General features: G+C 39.0%; 1 protein-coding gene across 1 annotated transcript in view; it reads left to right on the top strand.

The window, feature by feature from the left end:
* The window catches only part of mettl15 (methyltransferase 15, mitochondrial 12S rRNA N4-cytidine), a 50,413-nt gene extending 26,284 nt beyond the window's left edge, over nucleotides 1-24,129 (top strand). Inside the window, exons 2-5 of the mRNA XM_062423564.1 lie at nucleotides 1,078-1,214; nucleotides 14,425-14,616; nucleotides 17,182-17,360; nucleotides 23,222-24,129. Coding sequence (XP_062279548.1) covers nucleotides 1,078-1,214; nucleotides 14,425-14,616; nucleotides 17,182-17,360; nucleotides 23,222-23,643 — 930 coding nt within the window. The 3' untranslated portion in view covers nucleotides 23,644-24,129. The remainder of the gene's footprint in view (nucleotides 1-1,077; nucleotides 1,215-14,424; nucleotides 14,617-17,181; nucleotides 17,361-23,221) is intronic.
* Nucleotides 24,130-24,915: the final 786 nt, after the last annotated feature.

The following is a 24,915-nucleotide window of genomic DNA, read 5'->3' as shown; positions in this document are numbered from 1 at the left end:
GGTTTCTTGTAGTTATAGTTAGGTGGCGGCACTTACCACCTTCCCTGACCAGTTTGCTGGGGGTGACCCTGTGGTTTATCAGTTGCCTCCTGTGGCTGGAAACAAGTTTGATGAGAGTGATGAACGTGAACCCAACAATTAAGTTGCAAAAACATAATCTAAAAGACAATGAAATGCTACAAATAGCTGAGAGGAACTGCAGAGTGATAATTCTCTGTGGGTTTGTTACCACGAGCAACCCCTTTCACACACATAGTCATTTGAGTTATTGTTCATATACAAATATTGATTAGTGCAGCTAAAACTGATTTGGAATATTGATCTGAAATATGTTTAGCTCTAATGAAAGTTCATGTTATCACAAGTGGATGTGGCTGGTACGTGGTCAATCCACACAACTAATTATCAGCTGCATCTTTTCACTGTTTTAAAAACACATTAAATTCTACTAGTATGTGTCAGATCAAGGACCAATCTTTTTTCTGCCTAATAAAGATCAAAGTTAACGCCATCAAATTTGATCTGATCTTATTTATTGTTGTGCTTTTGATTACTGAAGAGGACAAATAATAATGATTTAGTTGGACCATGGAAACACTCCTTTGGGACTTAAAAATAATGTAACATTTGTCACAATTTGCAATACATTTTAAGTAATTTAAAGAATGGGTAAAAAAAATGTTTGCTCTGTCATGTTTATCTTGTAGGATTGTTTTTTCCACAGTACATTTTGATCTTTCACATCCTTGTAAAAACACTAAAGAAAGACCAAAACAGCAAAATGAAAAGAACATGTTTGACAGCTTTTTAGCTGAAAATAACAACCCGCCTTATCAATTACATCTATATTCTGTATTTTGAGGAAGTCTACCTTGAACATATAAATATATATATATATACATTTTGAATTAAGTTCAGCTTTAATATGAGGACTGAGATAGGACAAGTTCTGAAAAAGTGCATCACTGAATTCAACAGCTAAATGAAGAATTAACATTGTGATGATAAAATGATGATTAATTGTTTATATGGAGTCCTGTTGTGAGTAAAATGTGTTGTTTACTTTCTCGCATGTAGGTGGTCCTGGACATGACATTTGGCGGTGGTGGTCATACCAAAGCGATACTGAATATGGTTCCTGAAGTCACGGTGTTGGCCTTAGACCGAGATCCTACAGCCATTTCTCTGGCCCAGCAGTTGGCCAAGGAACACTTGTAAGTGATTTATTGAAAAACATCAACCTGACCAAAATGCAAGCTAATGCTTTTGTTACAAGCTGTCTAGACAAATGTTTCTACAATATCATGGTTAATGTTTTACCATAAATTTGTATTGTCACAGCTGACAGCTTGACCATTTTGAGCAGTGTTTGTGGTCATCTGCAATACTACATCATACTGCAGGTATGATGTAGTATTGCAGTTCTTCCTGTATTTTCTCACTTCTTGCCTGAGCTCGATCAAATACTGCTCACCAAGATACAGCCCCTGAGTTTCACTGTCCAATCAAATCTATTCCTCCTTCTCAACTTAAAGCTTTCCTTCCCCCACGCAAAGCTGGTGGGCCCGGCATGTCATTTGTCAGAGTAAGGGCCCACGCCTGCAGTGTGAGGGAGATGCTGCCTCCCACAGAGGATCTATAAGATATGAGGGGGGGGGGAAGTAGAGAGAAGCCCAGAGAAGTTAAGAAGTGAAGAGAAAATGAAAACATGAGAGTGAGAGAACAGGGAGACACGAGGACACAATGCCAGGGTAAGAGGGAGTGTGCGTGTGCATGAGCAAGGCGAGGGAGGATGAAAATGAGATGTTCCTAAGACCATGGCGTGGGAAGGAATCCTTTTACGTAGATTCTGGGGAAACCTCTCTCAAGGGAATCTGCCAGAAAAATGTGCCTGTGAGCAGGGAATGACAATTAAGAGAGAGAGAGATTCAGAACACTGTATTCTGTCAGCAGCAATATACCCCTGCTGTAAACTCTTCCACGCCTACTCGTGATGCAAGCTGAGAGAAGCTAGAGAAATCTTGCAATTAACCAATATTATTGGAAGCCTGAGTAAAAGACCCTGGCAGCCTACGCAGTGCATCCGCACAACACAGTTGGAGGATTTTCTCTCTCTCCTCTGCACTCCCATGTCTTTAGGAAAGTATAACCTTAATGCAAACTGTTGAATGTTAGTGTGAATCTAAACTCAGTTTTAAAGCACAAAAAATATGTAATAATGGCCTCTGTTCTACGAATGTTGACTCTCGTATTGTTTCCTGCAAGTTGAGCTCTGCTATTCTTTCAGTTCTGACTGCTTTTCACCGTCCTTGTTGTTGCTATGACTTCCCTGCTCCTGAAGCTCCGCAGTAGTTGTGCCCACAATAAATGTTATAAATCTGAACAGGCTACAAGCAGCATTGAAAAGCCAAGTGAGGTAAACAGATTTATATGTGTGCTTGTGAGGTCACAGGCACACTAATAAGGTGTGATATTATATTTCTGTACAGTATGTACTTTGTAGAATTTACACAAGTGCCATGTTGGGTGTCACGTTAAGACAGCAGAATTTTAACAAATGTTGGTACATGAAGCCCAGTTTTTTTTAAAGTAGTTATCCCCCATCACGATTATATGAACGTAGATGTGTGAGTCACATCCTCACTGATGAAGGAGTTGCCGGTGCTCTAGGAGAAATGTTATGGACAAATGTGTCTTTGAAGGAGGTGAAAGAGAAAGTAATTGGCTCTGGGATACCACAAACTAACGAGCCAATCATCAACAAGGAGCTTCGTGCAGAACTCAATGTTTCAGTTTTTGAGGGGTGAAACGTTTGCAAAGTGCGACACAATAACGACGCAGAGAGCCCCCAAGTGTCTCACAAATAGAGCAACCGTAACATAAAACAAGTGTTCCTCAAGCATCATCAAGTATGTAGATCATTAATAGTGTAAAGAAAACAAAAACACAGCATGAAACAAGGAAGTTACAGTTACAGGCATTGTAGGAAAGGGATGTTAATAAATAAATGGTGATTGGTTAAAGACTAGTAAAAATCCAATTGATCCATTATCGTACAGCATGTAAACATACAAGTCCAAAAACAGGACAGTGATTACATCCATGCTGCTGTTTTCATGCCGCAGGCTACAGCTGTGGCCAGAGGCATTATGTTTCTGGGTTGCCCGTCCGTCCATCTGTCTGTCACATTATCGTGAATGCCATAATTCAGGGGACATTGTGGCCATATCTCACATTTGGTAGGATACTGAATTGCTGACACTAATCTTGGATGCCCACCTTGAAACTGTTGTGATTTTATTAAATTCCTTAAAAGTCTTCACTATAAATATTATATGAGCCTGGACAGATGTTGATGTAAACTGCAACTTGAATGATTGGTGGAGGCAAACAACCGCAAGGCTATGGACTTAGAACATTTTAATCCAACTTTAGTAATGTCAAAAAGGCGTAATGTTACATGTCTGTCCAAAGATACAGCTGCAGGAAAATACATGTATGTACTAAAGAGATCAAGGCCAATTTATTTCATTATTTGTTCCACAGCTAGAATATTTCTTATTATACTCAGTTAGATTTGTAGTGTCCTGGCTGGAATATATATTGAATGTAGTAAAAACACCTTTTTACATCCTCACATAGAATGGGTTGGTGCATTGTTTCCCCCTCCAACCAAGCATTTTAGTCATTTATACTGTTCAGCACTACACACAAGTGCAAGTTACAATGCTCTCGATTTATCTAGCTTATTAATAACCTCATTCAGTCAATCACACATAATAAGCAATAGCCAGTGAAGAATTCCATATTTGGAGGAATCTGTGATCTCTTCTAATACAAATCTTTCCTGTGACGCAATTGATACTGTTACTATTTAGAAACAAGCTTTTCAACCAAAGATGATACCATTAAAATGGAGAAACACCAAGGAAATTCATAACAGTTATTGATGACATGTGAGATGATGGCAAAGTCACCAAAGAGTTAACATCTATTTTGTGAGAAATTTAAATGATCCAATAGTTGTGATATTAAATATATAAGTCACATGGAGTTTTTATTTTATTTTTAAAACCCTCATCAGGTGAAATGAGGTAGCCCTGATTTAAATTTTGAAAAAAATGCATTTTTAAACACCAGCCTCTGTGTTTGTGTGTTCTATGTTTGTAGCCTCTTCTTTTTTTTCCCTCACTGGACTGTAGATATTTTCATCACTGCTCCCCTGCTGAAAGCAATCAATCAGCATCTTGTCTTAGGCTTCAGTGACGCAGGTAAAGGAACTGAGCAGGTCAACACAAGGGAATATTTCAGGCTTGATTTGTGAAGAGGCAGCATCATGTTGAATGAGCATGCGCTCAAACTGAGGCTGCTGTAAAGGTTCCCGATGTCCTCACTGAGTGTATTTTTTCCAGATGGACAAGAACAAATATTTAAATATTTAAGTGAAGGAATGGTGTGTGAGAAAGTGCAGCCATCATTATGTTTTATGTTAAATAAACAATGTCTTGATAGGGCTTGATGGCTCATTATTAACCTTGGAAATAGCAGTATTACAAAATCATGTTTTAACTGTTTTATAACACTTAAGCAATAAATTGTTCATTTTCATGGGTTTTTGTACAGTCTATTATAGATTTTGTCAAGATAATTTAAAACGGGTTTGTTAAATGTATTAGATTACCACTTTGGAAGATATTTTCTTCACTTTCTTCACTTAACACCTTGTAATTTTCTAGATTTTAAAGGTGCAGTGTATAGGATTTAGTGGCATCTAGTGGTGAAGCACATTGCAACAAACTGGACCAATAATCCTTTAAATCAGGAGTTCTTTACACATAAAAAAAAAAAACATCACAAAGAGTGAGGAGGAAAAAAATTGGACTGTAAATATGTGTTATGCCAATGTAGCTGTAATGACCGAAAATAAATATTCTGCTTACCCGACACTTGGGTTTGCTTCTCGGAAATTATTAGATCAAGTCATGGTGGGATGGGTGAGAGGCTGATACACAGAGTAGCATTCAAAGTTGCATTCAGTTTGTTCTTTGCCTTTGATTTTGTGACAGTCACAATGGAAAACCTTGACTCACATAAATAGGTGGTGGTGAGAGGCACCAGAAATTTGATTGCCTGTTTTGACAGAGCGGTATATTGACTGACAGCCGGTATCCAGAATGAAGCAAGGTCAACTTGTGTGAGCTGAAGCTTCAGGCTGCTGTCTGCTGACTGCAGTGATACACTGAGCTAATTTAACTGGTCAAATATATCTGCTAAGTAGGCCGGTTTTGCACAAAAGTTACTGTCAGTGTAATGCTCAGCAAGAGGGGAGTCTTCCAAAAATGTGTGCACTTCTTTTCTCAGTTCAGAAAGGAGAGTTAGCACGTCTTCTTGAAAGCAGTCTTTGCTATGGTACAAGAGCTGCAAGTGATCTGCGCCAACTCCTTCACCCATAGCACTAAAACACCTTGAGATGAGTGCATTTTTCTTGAAATCACCTGAAGTTGAGTGCAGCAAACCACCTTGAGTTGATTATTCTGAATATAATTTTCCAACCATGTTCATGACTTCACGCAGTTCTGGTGACATCAGCTTTGTTACTAAACTTTCCGTATATAAGAAACTTTGTGTCCACTTGACATCTAGCACCCTCTCTTGGATCTGTCTCACATTCATTGATGTAGTATTTCCAATCGAGAACTTTTTCGGTGAAGTAATCATCAAGGCAACACATTATATTCTATGTTGTTGTTCTTGTGGGGAGCTCTGCTACTACTGTCCCTGAAGTCTGTTACTCCCCCTCATAACATCTGAGGGAATATTTTGCTAGCTAACAGTGGCAAAGCAAATTTTGTCTCTAACTGATGATGTGTCGTGATTGGCGCGGTGATATTCAAATATAATCAGTCATTGAATTTATGCATTTTTAATCTGAGGTTGTTTAGTTTCTACTTTTTATCTAACCATTTTGCAGTACCACTGCCTCTGCAACCCCCTAGAGGACACTCTGAGGCCCACTGATTGATTGATTGATGATTGCATTAAATGCTCTGGAAGGTTCAAAAGAGCCTGTAGTGTCAAAAGGACAGTTGTGGAAAATCTTGTGCACTGTTTGACGCTGCACAAGTGTTGAGCAATTTTTCTGTTGAGAACTCTCAAACCATCTCTGTGTATTAAGGAACAACAGACAGCATGACCTTTTATCCCTGATAAAGATGCAGAACTAGAGCACAAACAAACACTTGTTGAAAAAGAAAACTTCCAAAAATATCCAGATGAAGAAAATAGAAAAAGTGTGGCAAAACCATTGCAGTGTTTTCATTGTGGATCAGTGAAATGTGAATTCAACAAAGCTCACGGGGCAACCGCACAAAAATCTTATTAACATTACTTAAGAAAAAAATTAGAATATTAATCTCTGTTAAACTTTATTTCAACTCAGAACTTTTACACTAGTCTTACATGGCATTTGATTACCTCACAAAACGGGGATGGTACAGTGCAAATGGGGACGTACCAGCATGTTTTTGAGTGCTGGAACTGCGGTTAAGATGAGTGCTTGATTTGCTTCACCATTGACTTACACTAGTGTTATCAGCATTAGCACCTAACATCCGTCACTGGGATTTTACGTCAAGTTAAGTCAAGTTTTGGTCTATCTCTCTGTGAATTTAGAGAAAATCATTTTCAGTTAGGTTGATCCAGTGATATGCCAGAATAAGAAATTTTGCATGATGTCAATGTTGTGGGGTGCTACAACTATAAATAACTGAGATCTCTTAAGCAATTATGAGCCCACACTTGGACCTCAGCACATACACCACTGAAACTTGTCCTCTTTAATAATATAAGACCTTACATAAGGCATTTATATCTCCAACTCTGTGTCTAAGCCACATAAAGAAGTTAATAATTTAGAAATGTTATGTAACTGTTTTGCATATTTTTAAATCCTTCAGTGGCTTACAAAAACATGATGTAGAAGAAGCCCCTGTGTTTAGTGGAAGGTATGTTATCACCTGCATGTGGGCGGACACACAGACTTCAAAATTTTAGTTTCCAATAATTAAAAAGTAAAAGTAATTTTTCCAGATAATTGCAATGCAGGCACTTGTCGTCTTTAATAACCATGGTGGAATTAGTGTTGTAGCTAGCTACTAGAAGACTTTGACTGTGTGAAATGATAAAAGAACGGCTTCAGATTTGTGTATAAAATTACTTCTACAAGCAACATAAAAATACGGTCTCTTTTGCATTTGAATGTTTAGTTTTATCACTCTACTCATTTCCATCCTTTCCATTCAGTAACATTAACTGTGCAGGGTTGAGAAAACCGCTTCATGACGTAATGCAACAATACTTCACATTAACTCCAGTACCATCACATTAACTACCATCTGTGTCCTCAAACAAAACTACTCAGCCTGAACCTGAACTTTTGCCCACCTCACTGCTGATGCCCGTCAGTACAGCAGCTGGCTCTGACTGAGCCACAAAAATGTCTTTTGTCTGCACTAACACAGAAAAGTTGCTCTGCAGTGGACACACATTCTTTCAATTCCTCCAGACTAATAAAATTAGTAATTCAACAATCGTTTTAAACAGCTTAACTTGTGTAACATTCATTGGGAAACTCGCTGGCGGGCACTTCAGGCAGTTAGTGGAGCTCTGTCCCCTCTTTCTTCACTAAGCATTCATCTTCTCCCTCTAATGACATCTTTAACTTTACCACCACCTGAACCACTAACTATAGGTGGCTAATTGTTTGTTGTTGGCTGATAAGGTATTGTAAAATGTGTAATATGGTAATGTTGCAATGTTTTTATTCATTTTGAATAACTATAAATCCCTCCATATTAGGCGTTTTCTTTACTGTCATTGAAAACCTTTTATTTACTGCATTATATTATATATTATATGATATTCATTATCATTCAGATTAAAGTAGGTGAAATTCATGTTTTTTGTGCTGACATGTAAAGACGTTAAGAGGCAATTCTTTAAAAAAAAAAAAAAAAAGGTCCAACATCTAGCAAGTTGAAGACCCAGACAATCAGGAGCTAAAGTGAATTTTATATATTTCATATTTGGCAGGTCAAGAGTGTCAGACGAGTAGAAGACAACACACACACCACGTGGTTTGTCTGTTCTGTGGTGCAGGGAATCAAATCTCTCGAAGAACCAATTCTAAAGAAAAAAGTCAATTTCCACACACACTTATCACCTCTGCATTGATTTATTAAAAACAGATGACATTTCATCACAAGGACCTTTCTCAAGACCAGTGTTGGGCACGTTACTTTGAAAAATTAATTAATTATAGTTACTCATTACTTCTCCAAAAAAGTAACTGAGTTAGTAACTGAGTTACATCAACGTCAAAGCAATTAATTACCAGGAAAAGTAACTAATACGTTACTTTTAAAAAAATTGTTCAAATACGTCAAATTACTTGGCTGCCCCAATCAACAACAACTGGCCCAAAACACGTTCAAAATTAAATTGTGCTTACGAAATGTACTAAAAAGAAGTAAATAATATAATTGTACATGTAGCAGATGTGCAGCGATTGAATTTTATTCCTCAAAAAAGCTATCAGGACGTTTTGCTCTCACACGCGCTGCATTGATAGTCACACATACACACACATATACCCGCAGTCACTCTCTACAGCGCACTCTTGCTCGCTCGATCCAGATTCCGGGAGATTGTGTCTCATTTGCGTCCTACTCTGTCTTTGGTTATGCCCCTAAGTTCAGCCACTCTTTGGCAGGGAGACAGAGAGAGAGAGAGAAGCGCCTGTTCGGGTGAAAACCGCTTCAGTGAGGTCTGAAGAAGTAACGCCGCATTTTTGGGGGGCAGTAACAGTAACAGCGTTGTAACAGGGGGAACAGTAATTAATTTGATTACTCGTTACTGAAAAAAGTAACGCAGTTTATTTATAACGCCATTATTCCCATCACTGCTCAAGACATAACAATCATAAAATGGTCTACAATGTCAAAAATATTCTAAACCCAATGAGATGAAAGTTTGTAAACTCCCACCAAACAATCATTAAGAGATTCATTTATACTGCATCTTTGAATAATGTGTGTGTGTGTGTGTGTGTGTGTGGGGGGGGGGGGGGGTTAGGGTTAGGGTTAGGGGGGGGGGGGGGGGGGGGGGGGGAATCAAGAGATGTAGGTGGTGTCGTAAATGCTACAAAGAGGGCAGTAACAGAAGGGGATTGCACAGGTAATGGGAGAGAACAAGAAAGCCTTTGCTATAGATTTTTCAACAAATTAACTACTGTGCAAGATAGTGAATAACAATAGAAAAGCTGAGGAAGGCCCTGGCAGCGTGGGTGAGATGCTCCCTTGCCATTTTGTCTGTCTTTAGTGGGCTTTGAAATAGAGGACCTGCCAATTTGAGTTCTTTCTTTGAATGCCCCTAGTCAATCTTTAGAAAGGTGGAGTCACTGTGATGTACATTAAAAAGGAGAGAGGCAAATTTAGTAAAATATCTGAGATCAGGAGTGCAACAATAACATTATTCTATCAATACCTGTATTGATACTGATGCTGCCTATACTTGGCAGTATAACTATTATTATTTAATGTACAATTATATAAATAATAATGTAAAAGTATATTTCTGGTGCTGCTTTTGTTAAAATAAGTTTAGTATAGCAACAGCTGCTTGGGAGCTAATAGCAAAATATATTTTTACAGGACTCCAATCGGCTGCCATTAAGTCACATTTTTACAACTAAGTTTTCAAGACAGTAGGATTCAAATTTATATTTAGGTGCACCAATGCTCTCTATAAATGTGTTATTCAAGAGGAAGAGAGTTTCTGTGGTGGCTGTTGTGGTCTAGCTTACACGTGGTAAGCATTCAGGAAAAAACAACAGGCCTTCTCTTCCAGATGGAGGTTCATGTGTGGAGAGCAGTGACTCAATGTATGTGCACAGGTTGCTAGTAGCTTCAAAAACGGATCAGGCGTCAGATTTGCAAAAACACCACCGGACCACATTAGCCAGCCAGGCTTCCTTACGTTAACGCAAAAGGTAAAACAAGTTAAAGTGGTGTTTCTTTTTAAAGTTAAATAGCTATAGGTGTATTACCTGTTGACAAATTAGTTTGATTTGAGGTCAGCTTGTTATGTTATCTTGGGTATCAGAGATACTTGCAAAGTCGATCCCAGGGAAATGGACGGGCAACTCAGAAAGACAATACATTTAGGGCATATTATCCAATTAAGTTGTTAATGTTGCTCCTCTTTCACACAACTGTATGTGCAGAAATTTCATTCACTTTGCTAAAGTTATCCCACTTGTCCAAATATTTAAACCTTTCCACGATTTAAGTGATATAGTCTGAACAGAAGCATTATTTATCATCATTATCAGGCAGCTAGATCATAGATGTGCACATCAGCTGGTGCACATCTACATGTTCCCCTCCCAGAACTGTGCGTGTGTTTCCAAACCAGAAACCTTGGTTCAATGGAAACATAAAACAGAAGATCAGGAAAAGGCAGGAAGCTTTTAAGTCAGGAGATCAGAGGAAGTACAAGAAAGCCCGGTACGAGCTACAGAAGTCCATCAGAGCTGCAAAGAGGGCTTATTCCCAAAAACTTGAAAGCTTTTACCTGAGTAACAACACACGCAGTATGTGGCAGGGAATCCTGAATGACTTCAGGCCAGTGGCACTCACGCCAGTCGCCATGAAGTGTCTAGAAAAACTGGTTCTCACACACATCAATCACATGGTTCCGAGCATGATCGACCCCCTCCAGTTCGTCTACCGCCCCAACCGCCTAGTGGACGACGCAGTGGCCATTGCTCTATATCACATCCTGCAACACCTGGACAGCAGAGGAACATACGTCAGAACGCTGTTCCTGGATTACAGTTATGCTTTTAATACCATCCGCCCGGGCAGGCTGACTGAGAAGCTGACCGACCTCGGAGTCCTGACTCCCACCTGTAACTGGATCTTGGATTTCCTGACTGAAAGACCACAATTGGTATAGGATGGGAAGGAGGGTGTCTGCAGAGCTCACCGTCAGCACAGGATCACCACAAGGCTGCTGTCTCAGTCCTAAACTCTTCACCCTGTACACACACACGACTGTGTCTCCACCCAGGACAATACCATCATCATTAAGTATGCGGATGATACCACCATCCTGGGCCTCATCAAGGGGGGGGACGAGTTGGGCTACAGGAGTCTGGTGAATGACATTCTTGTCTATGGTGAGGCGAACGACCTATGCCTCAACACAGACAAGACAAGAGAAATAATAATGGACTTCGGAAAAAATCCACCCCCCCTGCAGCCCCTCATCATCAAGGGGACTGAGGTAGAGAGGGCTGATAGTTACAGATTCCTGGGACTACAGTGAAAAAAGCCCAGCAGAGACTTTACTTCCTCAGGCTGCTCAGAAAAGCTGGTCTGCACTGTCGCCCTCTCACCCAGGTCTACAAAGGACTGATAGAGAGCATCCTCACCACAGGCATCACTGTCTGGTATGGCAATACCACACAGACAGAGAGGAAGGCTCTGCAAAGAGTCATAAAGACTGCAGAGAGGATTACCAGAACTGAACTCCCCTCCATGGACACAATCTACACACAGTGCTGTCAAACAAGAGCAGAGAGAATCATCAGAGACACACTACATCCAGCTCACTCCCTGCTCATACTCAAAAAATGCACATACAACCTCAGACACAGACGAGCAGACAGCATCACCACAAACAGAACACGCTTTTTTAACAGCTTCTTCCCTGCCACAGTGAGACTCTTGGCCAAAACAAAATGACCTACCTCACAGCATATCATACTATATTTATTTTATTATATTATATTGTCTTCTGGGCCTATGCAATATACCAATGCAACTTACAACAATGCTCTAATTTTCCCTTTACACAAGGTTTGTATGCACTTTTTCATGTCTAGAGTATGTGTATGTGCTTTATGAATGTGTCTTTCTTGTGTGTCTTTTTACATTTTTTCTTGACTCTCTGAACAAACCGCACAAAAGTTCCTATGTGTGCAAGCACAAATGGTTAATAAAGTTCTTGAATCAAAACAGCTTATTTAACAATAGGAAAACGCTTCCCAATAAAGACAGAATGAATAAAGTGAAACACACTGAATATTAACAGCAGCACTAGTTGTTTAGGACTCCGTCAGTATTTCAGTTATTCTAATCAAGGCTAACATAGAACATGTTTTAATTGTCCCAGAATCATGTCAACACACAAGACAGTCTCACATGAAGTGATTCAGCTAAAGCAGGAGTAAACTTTTTGGTGGGTCCCATGTTGAGGTCTTAAAAGATATTACATCATCATTTAAAACTAATTAAAAATGGATGTCATCCTCAGTGCCGGATTGGGAGGGTTGTAGTCAAATTGAGCAGCTCGACATGGTTGTGGGTTTTAAATATACAAAAGTTAGAAATTGCCATTTAGAAAGGCCAATGCGATATTTTTGTTACTTTTGTTTAATAACTTTACCAGAGACCTATTTTTATATCTGGGAACCACATGGGTTGAAAACACTGCAGAAGACCTTTTGCTCCTAATGTATAGGTGCTCACTCCTGTTGCTCTCTTCTGCCATCATCTTTGTTCACACAATGTTAAAAGGTCACATGAAAAATGCATGAATGTGGCTGGAGGATCTCACCACTCGTGCATGAGGAAGTGACTGAGTACACAGGGTCTTGCTCTGTCAGACACTAGGAAGGATCTCAGTAGGCTAGCTAAGACAGTTAACTTGTCTTCCAAGGAAATCTCTGATTCATTATTAGACTGCTGACTGAAAGCTAACTATTGTTGGTTTCCATTGGATTGGTATTTCACCTAGCCCCTCCACAAACATGTCTGCTTAGAAATACACTGACTTACTAGATGTTGATTGGGTGTGGTCTCTCTTTAATGTATGTATGATGATGTAAAACAACCAATAGTCAATACTTCCTATAAATGGAAGCGGGAACTCATCACTACTTACCATTTGTATTCAGGAGCAGAAAGAGCATTCAGAAAGTTAAAGGCAGTGCTTGCCCTTCCTCCATTACCATGACTGAGGTAATGAGGGCGCAGACTTAGTTGTCCTTGCGTATAGCTCCTAACCCTCAAACTGCTCCAGTAGAACTGCTCAGTGGCCAGCAGATCAGATTGCAGTTGTACTGGGCAGCTTCCAGGTGTGAATATGTGTAACTGGGTGGAGCTGCTGGCTGTCATTCAGTGTGATAGTCTGTGGCGAGTGATGAACACATATTGCAGAAAGTAAAGATCAAATATGTGAACTGTGACATGGAAGGACTGGAAATTGTTGCGTGGTACCCAATCACATGTGAATCCTATTAAACATTAATTTGTGAATAAATGTAATTTGGAGCATATTATTTTACAACACTCAGATCAGATACAGCCCCTGTACTGATCTGTATAATTGTGAGCCGAAATGGCAACCGCAGTGGACTCAGTGGTAAACTGCATTTGGACTGACATCTTTGCGGATTTGCTCACTGGTGACTGAGTGCAGGAGGTGTCAGGAGTTTTGTGTGTTTCTGTTCTTGTTAAAATGAACAGGGCAAAACATTGTCCCACTTTTCTGACACTCTGATGGGAGCTGCAACAATTAGCAGATTGATGAGTAGCCAACTATTAAATTATGATTTTTAAACAATTTTATGACATTTTAAGGACCATACCACTAATCAATTAATTAAGAAAATAATTTCTAGATTGGTTGAGAATGAAAATAATAATTTTTCAAATTAGAACAATTTTGATTTTGTTTTAAGTTATGTTGAAGATATTTAGCCCCACTATTTGTGATATTGGCGTACCTCAGGGAAGCGTCCTTGGGCCACTACTCTTATTCCCTTTATATTAATGATTAATCTACCAAGGTTAATATTTTTTGGCCTACTTTATGCTGTTAGTGTTAATAATTGACTACTGTCTTCTGATTGTAAAACTTATTTATTGATAAATCTTGTAACTTTTAAGGTGTAAAAAAACACAGAATAGTTGTGCTTTTCATTTATTGTGGAAACTAACATTTGAAAATATATCTTTACAATCAAATCAGACCTTACTCTTACTTACTCCCTGCCTCAAATACATATCATGATGTAGTTATACTTTTATTAAGTCACAATTGACCAGCCTGACAGCCTTTTAATTGTGCTAAAATGTAACCGATTCCACTGACAAACTGATTACTTGTTTCATACCTTGTTCTTTGTTTCCTTCTTAAAATACTGGATGTTGTTGAAATTCTATTGTTGGGTTTTTAGTGTATTTGTTTTTTTAATTACATCTATATGGCAAGTATTTTGATAACAATTTTGTTCTACACATTTGATATGCAAAGTATAATGTCATGCAGTAATCCTCTGTCTCATCCTTTCTCCAGTGGTCGTGTGAAACCATTGCTTGGACGATTCAGCGAGCTTGAAGCCCTGCTGTCTAACATGAGCATTAAGCCAGGCAGTATTGATGCTGTCCTGTTGGATGCTGGCTGCTCTTCCATGCAGATGGACCAGGCAGAGAGAGGCTTCGCCCTCAGCAAGGATGGGCCTTTGGATATGAGAATGGATGGAGAGAGGTGAGAGATTTGCGATATATATTTTTTGGGGGGGATTTATTGGCATTAATAAAACTGGGCATAAAACCCCCAGCAGACTTTGTTTCCCTAATAAATCATGTTGGGAGACCCTGGATACTCAGATAAATTAATGCCTTGATATTATTTAGTTCTCATTAGAGCAGTAATGTAAGTGCAGCTAATGTTAAGGGGAGTAGTCAGTATGTGAACAAAAATATTGGTACTCATTTGGAACACAAACTTTTTTTTTTTTTTTTAAATAGTAATGGGGAAACTACTTTAGCTTGTTTGTGTAACTGCCTAAAACGAGGATTTAGGATAAGATAAGATTGCTTACCTGTTTCCAGGTATGTAATGTCTTGTAGTCCTGTAAATAAATGTTTTCTTTCTTCTTTATTGAAGTAAATGAAGCAGAACAGGGATACAGAGCTTCACAGATGTGAAGCAACAAAAAATGCATATCAAAAATGGTTTGACCCATCGCCTATATTTCACTGAACACTAAAGTTTTTTTGATCAGCCCAGTTTTAGCCCAATAGACTCCCTAACCCGATAGCAAATACATTTTTAGACTAATTTGATCCTCTCTAAGCTTACTGATTTCAATCTTTAATGTTTCTCGTTCTCGAGAGTATTTGTGGCAGTGAAAAATTACATGCCCTACTGATTTCTCTATTTGACAGTGCTCACATAATCCTGAGGGATGTTTGTTTCATGCATCACACTACCAGCCTGCGCAATTCTTGAATGGCCAACAGAGCGTACCAATATTTTCCGATGCGTGCAAGTGGAGGGGGCTATGCTGTGTACCTGATAACGAGAACATAATTCGTGATTAAACAAATGACTGAAATATTTTATTTGATCTTTTTTACTTAAAAAAGAAAAAGTGAACTACTTGCCAGATCAGGCAAGTGAGTTGCTAGACTTACTTGCCCAATGTCGCATTTTATTTGCCCCAGGTAATCGGGCAAGCCGTATGAATATGAAACATTACTTAGGAAACAGTTTTACCATTTCCTTTTTGTCATGGATCATATAATTTAAAATTAAAAAACTGTAAATTAGGTTTGGGTTGTGTTGTAGTGTGTGAAAAATAATAGCCCCGTTTCCACTGCAGGAACTTTGGGGTAATTTTACAGGGCTGGGCCATTGGTGCGTGTCTCCATTGCAGGAACCTTCCAGGAAGGAACCTCTCCCGGAACTTTTACGGGGGCTAACCGAGTCCCTGCCTTGCGGTAGGTACTCCATTCGGCCCCGAAAAGTTCCTGGGTGTGGCTTGAGGTTTAATCAGTGCTGATTGGGTATACTCAAAGCGTGATGTGGCGTCAACAGAAAGTGCCAAAATAAGCGGCATTTTTAAAAACTCAGCAGAAGAAGAACAGTAGTATAAAGCATTTACACCGCCGGAAAAAAGTTTATAACGTCCACCGTCATGTACGCGAACACACAAACCAGAAATGCGGCAACCAGCTCAGCTCCTTCATGTTTACCTCCTCGTTGTCGTTTTCTTTGTTATGTTTTCGGCGAGTCGCCTCTGTGACGTCACGGTCAGAGTCCGGTGGGTCCTATCATACAGTCTATGGTCCTATCTGGGTCCTACTCTGCTGTGGAAACACAACAGCTGAGAGGACCGAGTGAGAGGACGTTTCTGTAAAGGTCCCGCCTCCTACATTTTACCAGGAACTTCCTGAAGTTCCTGCAGTGGAAATGCACCTAATGTAAAAGATGTACTTTAAAGTACAGCCCAACCAATAACAGCTCATCACAGATATCTAGGTATCAGTGTACGTTGGCCAGTAAATAATAAAGAATTGCAGTACAAAATTGCTAAAGATATTTTTTATTAAGAAACAGTGTCACTGTTTCATTGCCCACCAGAGACCAGATTTATTGGATCCTTATGAAAAAATTTTGATTTAGTTATGTGTGTATGTAAATAAATGAATAATGGCTGCTATGTTAGTATCAGATGTTTTCACTCACTTATGGATATCAATATTGACCTCCAAAATCTAATATCAGTCAGGCTATACTTTGAATTACATTTTAATATTCAGCAGTAAGTATACAAAAATGCAAAATGATCTCTCATAATTGAATTTAAATACTTAATAAGGAAATGTTATCATTATTCTACCATTATAATCATATTTTGGCAGCCATATAAAGAGGACAAAATATGATATGTATAATATAATATAATATGAAACCCCAATGCAGACATCTCAAGAAGAGCCATGCATGCCCTTTTGATATTTACCCAACTGGAATCTCTGTGCATACACATGCTGTGTATTGCAAGTTAAGGATTGTTGAATGTTTTCTGAAATATATCTATAAATCACATTACAATGTCAGCAATAACATGCAAAGCAACCAGCTAAGATAACCTCATTATGAACTATTGCATAAGCTGCATTTCTCTTTTCATTCCCTCACAATCTTCTATTCATATCTGTCAGCCATAAAGGTTTTCAGCTGTATCTCAGAGTTGTCAGGATTCGCCACTGTCAGCAAGGACGTGACGTAAGGCAGCTTAATTGGGCTTCTCTTTGTGCGTAGGTACCCCGACATGCCCTGCGCTGCTGACGTTGTGAATACCTTAGATCAACAGGCTCTTGCATCCATCCTCACTGCATATGGGGAAGAGAGAAACGCCAGGAAAATAGCTTCAGCCATTGTGGAGGCACGCCGTCTCGACCCCATCACCCGGACACATCAGCTGGCCAGCGTGGTGGCAGGTAGCTCAACACTATCCTGATTAATTCCCTGCAGCATTCTGGAGGCTGTAAGGGGAAAATAAAACATGAGTGGAGTTATTAAGGCTGTCTCCCAGTGGGACATATTTGTCACAGAAAATTACGTGGACTGTAATCTCGTCCTCTCTCTGTGTTTTTGGTGCCTTTCTTCCACATCCTTCCTTTCATAGATACAAATGAGACAAAGACAGAACCGGAGGTGGCCAGTGCCTTGAAAACAAACAGTGTCTCACATACTTTCTCTCTTTTTTCCCCTCTCTACTTTCCCCCCATTTCTCTGCTCACAAATATGCAAACACACCTGACACAAATGCAAACACCCACACACATACTGTATGCTCACAGACATGACACACTTGTGCATAAAGCGGGGATTACACGGTTCGTCTGCACTGATTGTTTTTTAGTCGTATGCCTCCAGATTTGAGCTGCTGAACGAGTGAGATGTTGTTTCACTAGTTATTGCACAGAGCAGTATGTGCGTCAGTGTCACCCTGAGAGAACAGGTGCGAGTAAGAGCAGCTGTTTGATCCTTTTTTGAAGAGCATAGCAAGTCACCACCAATGTTTATTCGACACAATCCAAGAGGTCTTGATTTAAGAAAGTTATCGCAGGGGAGCCCTGTGACCAGTTGTGACAGCAGTGCTGACAAGAAAAACTTTGCAGTCTGAGGAGAAATGACAAGGGCTTATGTGTGGAGGGGGCACATTACTTTAGGGATGCAGTGGTATTAAGACATCATATAAGAAAGGCTTTTTGGTCATATTTTCCCTCCTCTTCATTTCTTTTTCACTGTCTTTTTTTCTGGTTGATGTATCCCTGTTACCAGTGGTGTGCAGTCAGGGGCAGCAAGGCTAGCACTGCTAGCCCTGTCAAAAATGGGTTTTTTACAGTTTTTTCCATAATTAAAAGGTCATTCTGAAATGTATCTGGAGTCAATTACTTGTTCAGTATGCAACTTTATCCAGAAAATGAATGGTTATATTTTGTGGAGCTCAAATCTCCTATGTCCTATAAACGCATCACAGCTCCTTTCCTCTGCTGGGGCCAGCAGTAGTTGCATTGCTAGCCTCTGATCGAGCTGGACGCTGCTATTGGGTGCGTAACGTTGAGTGACCGTATCATCAGCCAATCAAATTTTGATGTGTTATTGACAGAACGCCCTATGTCAAGCAGAGTTTCTAGATTTTGGTGCTGGCCCTGACAGAAACCGCACCGCACGCTACTGCCTGTTACACACTGTACAGTAAAAGTTCATTAATTTCTGGATCAATATTTAACTTTATTTATTCTTTTTTTTTCTTTTTTCTTTTTTTTTTTTTACAAATAGTGCAGCAAATGATGCTTACATTTATGCATTTCTGAAGTGAAAATTAGCCTTGTGCACATGCACCCACTTCCACAATAATGGAGATTTGTGAAGCAAAACTATGCCCATGCACAACTTTATAAATCTGACAAAAATAATGCTTCTGAATTTCTCACATCGCACACATGGTTTTATTTGCTGATTTTTTAATTTAATTTATTTGTTTTGCTTTACGCCACTTGTTATTAAGACAGATGAATGGTGCTCACTTTACAGAATTTCAGGCTGATTTATGTCTCTTAGAGCAGTATCAGTTTAAAATATTAAAGTCATTAAAGCCTATTGTGAACATTTTATATATTAATTCCAACATTTTACTCTGTCTGCAGGCTTTCAACAGCTCCTACTGTATAGTCACTTTCTGTCTCTAGTGGGGATTTATGTATGTTTGGCACAGTTGTTCTTCAACTGTTTATCCAGCGTGGTGTAAATACTGGCACAGTGTCCAGAGGACTTCCGTTGATATTGGACGATTCTGCAGACCACGATTTGTGTCCAGTGCCAGTGTTCATTGCTGTACTGCAAGAGTAAACTGAGTGAAGGTGGGGGTGGTGAATGGGTGTGTATCAGATTGATAAATGTCATTTTAATTCATTACTTTTGTGTGCTTAATGTACTGGAATCATCCATGATGGTTTTCTTGCCCTGTGTTTGTTCTTTTTTGTTTATCCTTTGTTGTGATGCACTTTGTATTTTTCAGTACGGGTGCTATGAACTCAATTATTATAACATATTATATATTTGGGCCCGTGATGGTACAAGAGTTTCAATGATATGGCCAAGGAAGGCCACGAAAATAATGCATGTGACTTAAAACAGACAAACAGGCCACCATGAAGAGACATTACTTATGGTATACAGCAGCAATGTTAACAGAAAAACCCTATAGCCACGAAACAGCTAGTTTTTGTTCTAAAAGGTGCTTAGGCAGAGCAGCCTTAGCCATGTTTAAACCTCATAACAGAAATGAAAATTTGTTGAATGAAAGGACATCGGTCTTAGCTTCTCTAATTGAATTGATTAATTCAAATTCATTTACAGTATGTGCTTGGTTATACTGGCAATTCAAAAGCAGTTCCGAAAAACTTGTCCTCAGAAGAACAAAGTTTATCAGCAGTTTCTTTTGTGATTATTCCTCTTTGAAGTGTTATATGAATGTCTGATGAATATAAATGTCCCTTTTTTTAACTTGTACTAACCTTTTATAGACGTACTGATATGTCTTGAAACATCATATTTTAGGTCATCATGTGCAAGACAGCTGCGCAACAATAATAAAAGACCTGCACCACCTGCAGGGTTGTTGTCATTAAGCATGAAATAGGTTATCCCACTCAGCTATTGCTACTGCTAGAACATTGACATCAAGTTTAATCATCAGTTTCAGCACAGACAGAACAGAAAGGTCCTAATGACTAAGTCATTTTTCTGCTGTTCGTACTTCTGTACAAAATATTTGACTGATATCTGCAGACAGCTGGTTGGTTAGCTTACACTAGCTAGAATCTGCAGTCTGTTTAGTCGACTCCCGGTGCTTCAGCTCCTGTAGCCAAAGCCAGCGAGCCACCTGGAGTTACAATAATCCTCGGTTAGTTATGATTATGTCGTGACTGAATATAACTAATACCCAGATATCATCTATGTTAAGTTTGAACTGAAAATAATCTTTTTTGTACATATTATAATAACTCCATTTTGATGATTTAGATACTTTACATATTGAAACATAATAATAACAGATTTAATAATCAAATGAATATGTATGTAGGTAGGCACATAAATGTGATGAGTGCACTTTTGAGCCTTTTTTATTTGTGGTCTTATGGCCAAGTCACACCAACATTTATAAAAGTAAAATATTTCAATGACAATAAAATTGCCACAATCAGTGAATTTGAGTGAAGTTAATCCATGTGTTCAGGCACTTTAATCTGATAAATTCTTGATTTCTGATGATGCAGCCTCAATGCAGTGTCTCTGTCACTCAAATTGGAACATTTCAACCTGAAAAAATATATCCTACCTTTTAAACAAGATGTGTCCTGTTGCTCTGTTAAATTTCTTCTATTGTTTTGAACATTTTCCATTTTTGTCAAAAACACCAAAGCATCAAACACAGTCAAGATCTTCATAGAGCTTATTGTATAGTCTTGTTTTTCTTCGTTGATTCATGCTTCAAACATCAAACATAGAAACCGCTTGATGAGACATAACAGACAAGTAAAGTATAGGAGGAGCTTGGTGTTGATAATTGTCCCATTTTATTGTATGTAATAGATTCACAGTGTTGTGGTTCCCTCTTAACTAACCGATTTTCCTTTATGTACACATCTTAATCTCTTCTTTTCTCCATGGATCTGTCTGTAGGACCTTTGAAAGATGAATTAGAGAGAGAGCACATGGCTTGGTGAGACCAGACCAGAGCTAGTCCTTGCTGTGCAGGCATTGTATTGATTGCAGTGTGAGTCACACCTTGGGCTGTTTAGTGCAGGAGGAGAGAAATGCCACATCACTCACTTCTCTATTTATTGCAGTTTCTCTTTAGGTATATATAATTGTGTAATTGTTCTTTTGTCCTCTTTGTGGTGGTTATGTTGTGGTCAAGCTGGACTCTGCTATCTCCCCACATCAGTTCATTTAATGTTAATGTTTCCCAACTTTGCGGCAAATTTTCACTTAATTTTCAGTCCATTTTTGGGTCTAACCTCTAATTGTCACATTTATTGACCTGTTTGTGGCTAAAATCTGATGCGTTTTTCACCCAATGTGTTATATATCAAACAGGTGCACAAGCTTGTAAGTGCAGTGTCTGCAGTGAGGCACGTCCTCCTCATTGTGAAGGAGGATTGCTCAAATACTGTAGGGGAGAAAAGTTAAGCATAGAAAATCAGTGACAGCAGGCCCAGACTGAGTACAGCAGTCAGAGAGCAATAACTACAAAAAAAATAATATTAATATTTAATTTTGGTATTTTTTTTAACAATAATCGGGCCACGGGGAGTCATTTTGTGCTCAATCAGATTTAACTTGAACTTGGCATTCAGAACTGAGAGATCGTGAGAGGCATTTGGCTGCATTTACCTCTGTGTTTTAGTGACACATCAGCCATATCAACACCATCTCCACCCTCCATCTGCTCTGCATGGAGGCTCTGACGGACCCGCAGCTCTCTCTTTCTCTCTTCATTGGTTACAGTGACTTGTATATATTTTGAATAAGCTATGTGTTTTTGTGCTATTTCTAAATCTTTTTTGTTTCCTTTGAACTTAATTTAATAACTCCTCTTGAACTAATTATATAAACAGGCCTATTGTGTCTATAAAATCAAAGGTAACTTGATTTATTTTATTGTTGAAAATATTTTTATTCAAGAAGCTTCTTCAGTTCTCCTGACAAGTGAAGAGTCTCAGGCACTGTTATCTCTTTCCTGTTATTCACACATTCATATCATAACATTGATGGGTTATTGAAGTCATATATGAGTTGTTTATGGGTGGATGCTCCAGTTTGACTCCTTCGCTCCTCTTTCAAATGATTTGTCTTAGCTGACCAGAACAAGCGTGTTGCTGACCTCAAACTAGATGGACATACTGTAGCCTGCTGAGTATTGGCCTGAAGTGTTGACCCTCTTGGCCCATGAGCTTTTTCAGTGGTTGTCTTGTTGTCTCAGTATATGTGGCAGACTGTGTTATCTGCACACTTTTCAATGCATTGACCTGCATGACTGCATACATTACATTTCCATACTTGTTTTTTGTGTACAGTCCATTTGTCCAATCCTGAATGTTGATATTGCACTATTCTGTGAAACCCTAAATTGAGTTCAATGCTGTAAGGTTGGCATTATGAGTCAGTATGTCAGCCCACCACATTGGTCCAGGCTGAAATATCTCTTTAACTGTTGAATGGATTGCCATGAAATTTCATATTGACATCCATGGTCCCCAAAAGATGAAACCTACTGACTCTAATGATCCTTTGATTTTTTTCTCTTGTGCCACCAACATGTCAAAATTTCAAAGGCAAAACATGGTCACACCAAATATTGCCTCAAGACAGTGCCTAAAACTTTTACACAGTACTGTAGGTGGCTGGGTTGGAAAAACACAGGGGTGTGGAGGTCATTAAAGATACTCCTGAGTTTTTCAAATACTCCAGTCACACAGCTGACAGACTGTTAGCTTAGCATGCTAATCCTACAGTCTACATGTAATAACAACATGGGCACCATTCTTAAAATGTGAAGGTCCTCTGGTGTTTCCTCATAGTTGTAGGTTTATCATTGGGACAGCTATTTGGCAAATTTTTCGAGAACATTCCAATATTTGTTCCGCCTGAATTGCTATTTGTATTCTTCTTTGTGTGGTTTTACTTTTTATTTGCAAATAAAGATATCATAGAAAGTAAAGATAACAAAATGTAATGCTTTACACTTGAATCCAGACCTACTCACCAAGCATTTCTTTGTCTCTAGGATCGTTTCCTGCAGGAGTTATCTATGCACGCAAGGACCGTCTCCACAGATCTTCACATGTGGCCACTAAGACTTTCCAAGCTCTGCGTATCTTTGTTAATGATGAGCTGAACGAACTACACGAGGGTCTACGTGCTGCCCAGGCAACACTGAGACCTGGAGGACGTCTCTGCGTACTCACCTTTCATTCATTAGAAGACAGACTGGTCAAACGTTTCCTGCAGGGAGACGACTTGTCTAATCTAGATCAGTATTACTTCAGCCCGAGGAAGCAAGGCCCCGGGAAGGAAAAACTGGTGGGAAAAAGAGAAAGTGTTTATTGGCTTCCTCTGCGAAAAAAAGTGATTACGCCAGAAAAGGAAGATGTAAAAGAGAACCCTCGAGGACGCTCCGCAAAACTCAGGGCAGCACTCAGACGATAATTATTGTCACATAAGGGATTTTGTGTCTTTCCACCAAAGAAAAATTGGGCTTTTTTAAGGACGACTTTTTACACTGAATACATGATGAGAGTTAAGCAAATGTTATGTCTGCATTCACACAATAATTTTTAGTTAATGTTTGTGGTAACGCAATCACTACAGAGTCAAGCTGATCACTACTTCACAGCTGAATAAGTGGTTCAAGTGATGGGACATTAGTTATTCTCACAGGCTTGATATAAAGAATGACGTGCCTGCCAAATGCCGACCAATATTCCTGCTGCAAAGTCAGCCTCTTAATGACAACACTGGAATAAAGAGAGACATTTAACTTATAGCCGCTATAAAGAATAGACTGTGAAAAATGTTCTGTACTGGTCTGAATATAAGACAAAAAATAACGTTTAATCCTATATTTGGTGTCTAGGCAATTACATGTTCACAACATCAGATGTTCTTTTTGAATGAATAAAGTAAAGTAAAACTGACTCATACAAGGAGTGTTGCATTGTGGGTTGTTTGTAGCCTTAATGTTGCTGGGCTGGTGAACGTCTTAAAGTGTGTTTATAGTGAGTCTGTCAGAGTCAGTCAGGCCTAAAAGTGTTTTGGTACTCCATTTTAACCTGTAGGAGTTTCTGAATGTCCGTGTAACGTGTTTTTCTTTCCGCAACTGAGGAAATAAACTCATGACGTGTGAAAATGAGGCCAAAGTGAATTACAACATCTCTACAACAGAAACAGAATATGTCAAGCAGCCAAGTACCACTGTCACTGAAAAGAAGGAGCTCAAAACGACAAGTAATCTTATAAATGCTAACTGTTGGTGAAAATAATTTTGACCACTTCCAACAACCTGGTATGGCTGTGTATTTAACTATACTGTACAATGATGCATGTTATATATTTTTCCAAAAACAGGTGTTTGAAAAGGGGGGTTGTCTGATAATCAAGGTCGCCTTATAAGTGGGCCAATACAGTATTCAGGAACCAATTATTTTATAACATCTGAGTTTAATTTATTTTTATTTTTATGGTGGTTACTGTGATGACTTGAATGGCTTTGCTAATTTGTGTGGTCAGGAATAAAAATCAGTACCGCAGCTAGTTATTGTAATGTGTGTGTGTGTACTTTGATAAACTAAAAAGTTTCTAATTTAAAGCCCACCTCTGTGGATACCCAGGGTTCAGTTCCTGGTTGTGTCGCTTTCACCTTCAGCTTGGTCTTGTGTTACAACCGTATTTGCTGCTGGGAAGCCAGTGAGGGTTGTCGTC

Source organism: Scomber scombrus, chromosome 1 (genome assembly GCF_963691925.1).
Source record: "Scomber scombrus chromosome 1, fScoSco1.1, whole genome shotgun sequence".
Classification (NCBI taxonomy): Eukaryota; Metazoa; Chordata; class Actinopteri; order Scombriformes; family Scombridae; genus Scomber; species Scomber scombrus.
The sequence above is the reverse complement of the archived record's forward strand: the minus strand, read 5'-3'. Positions and strand labels throughout refer to the sequence as shown.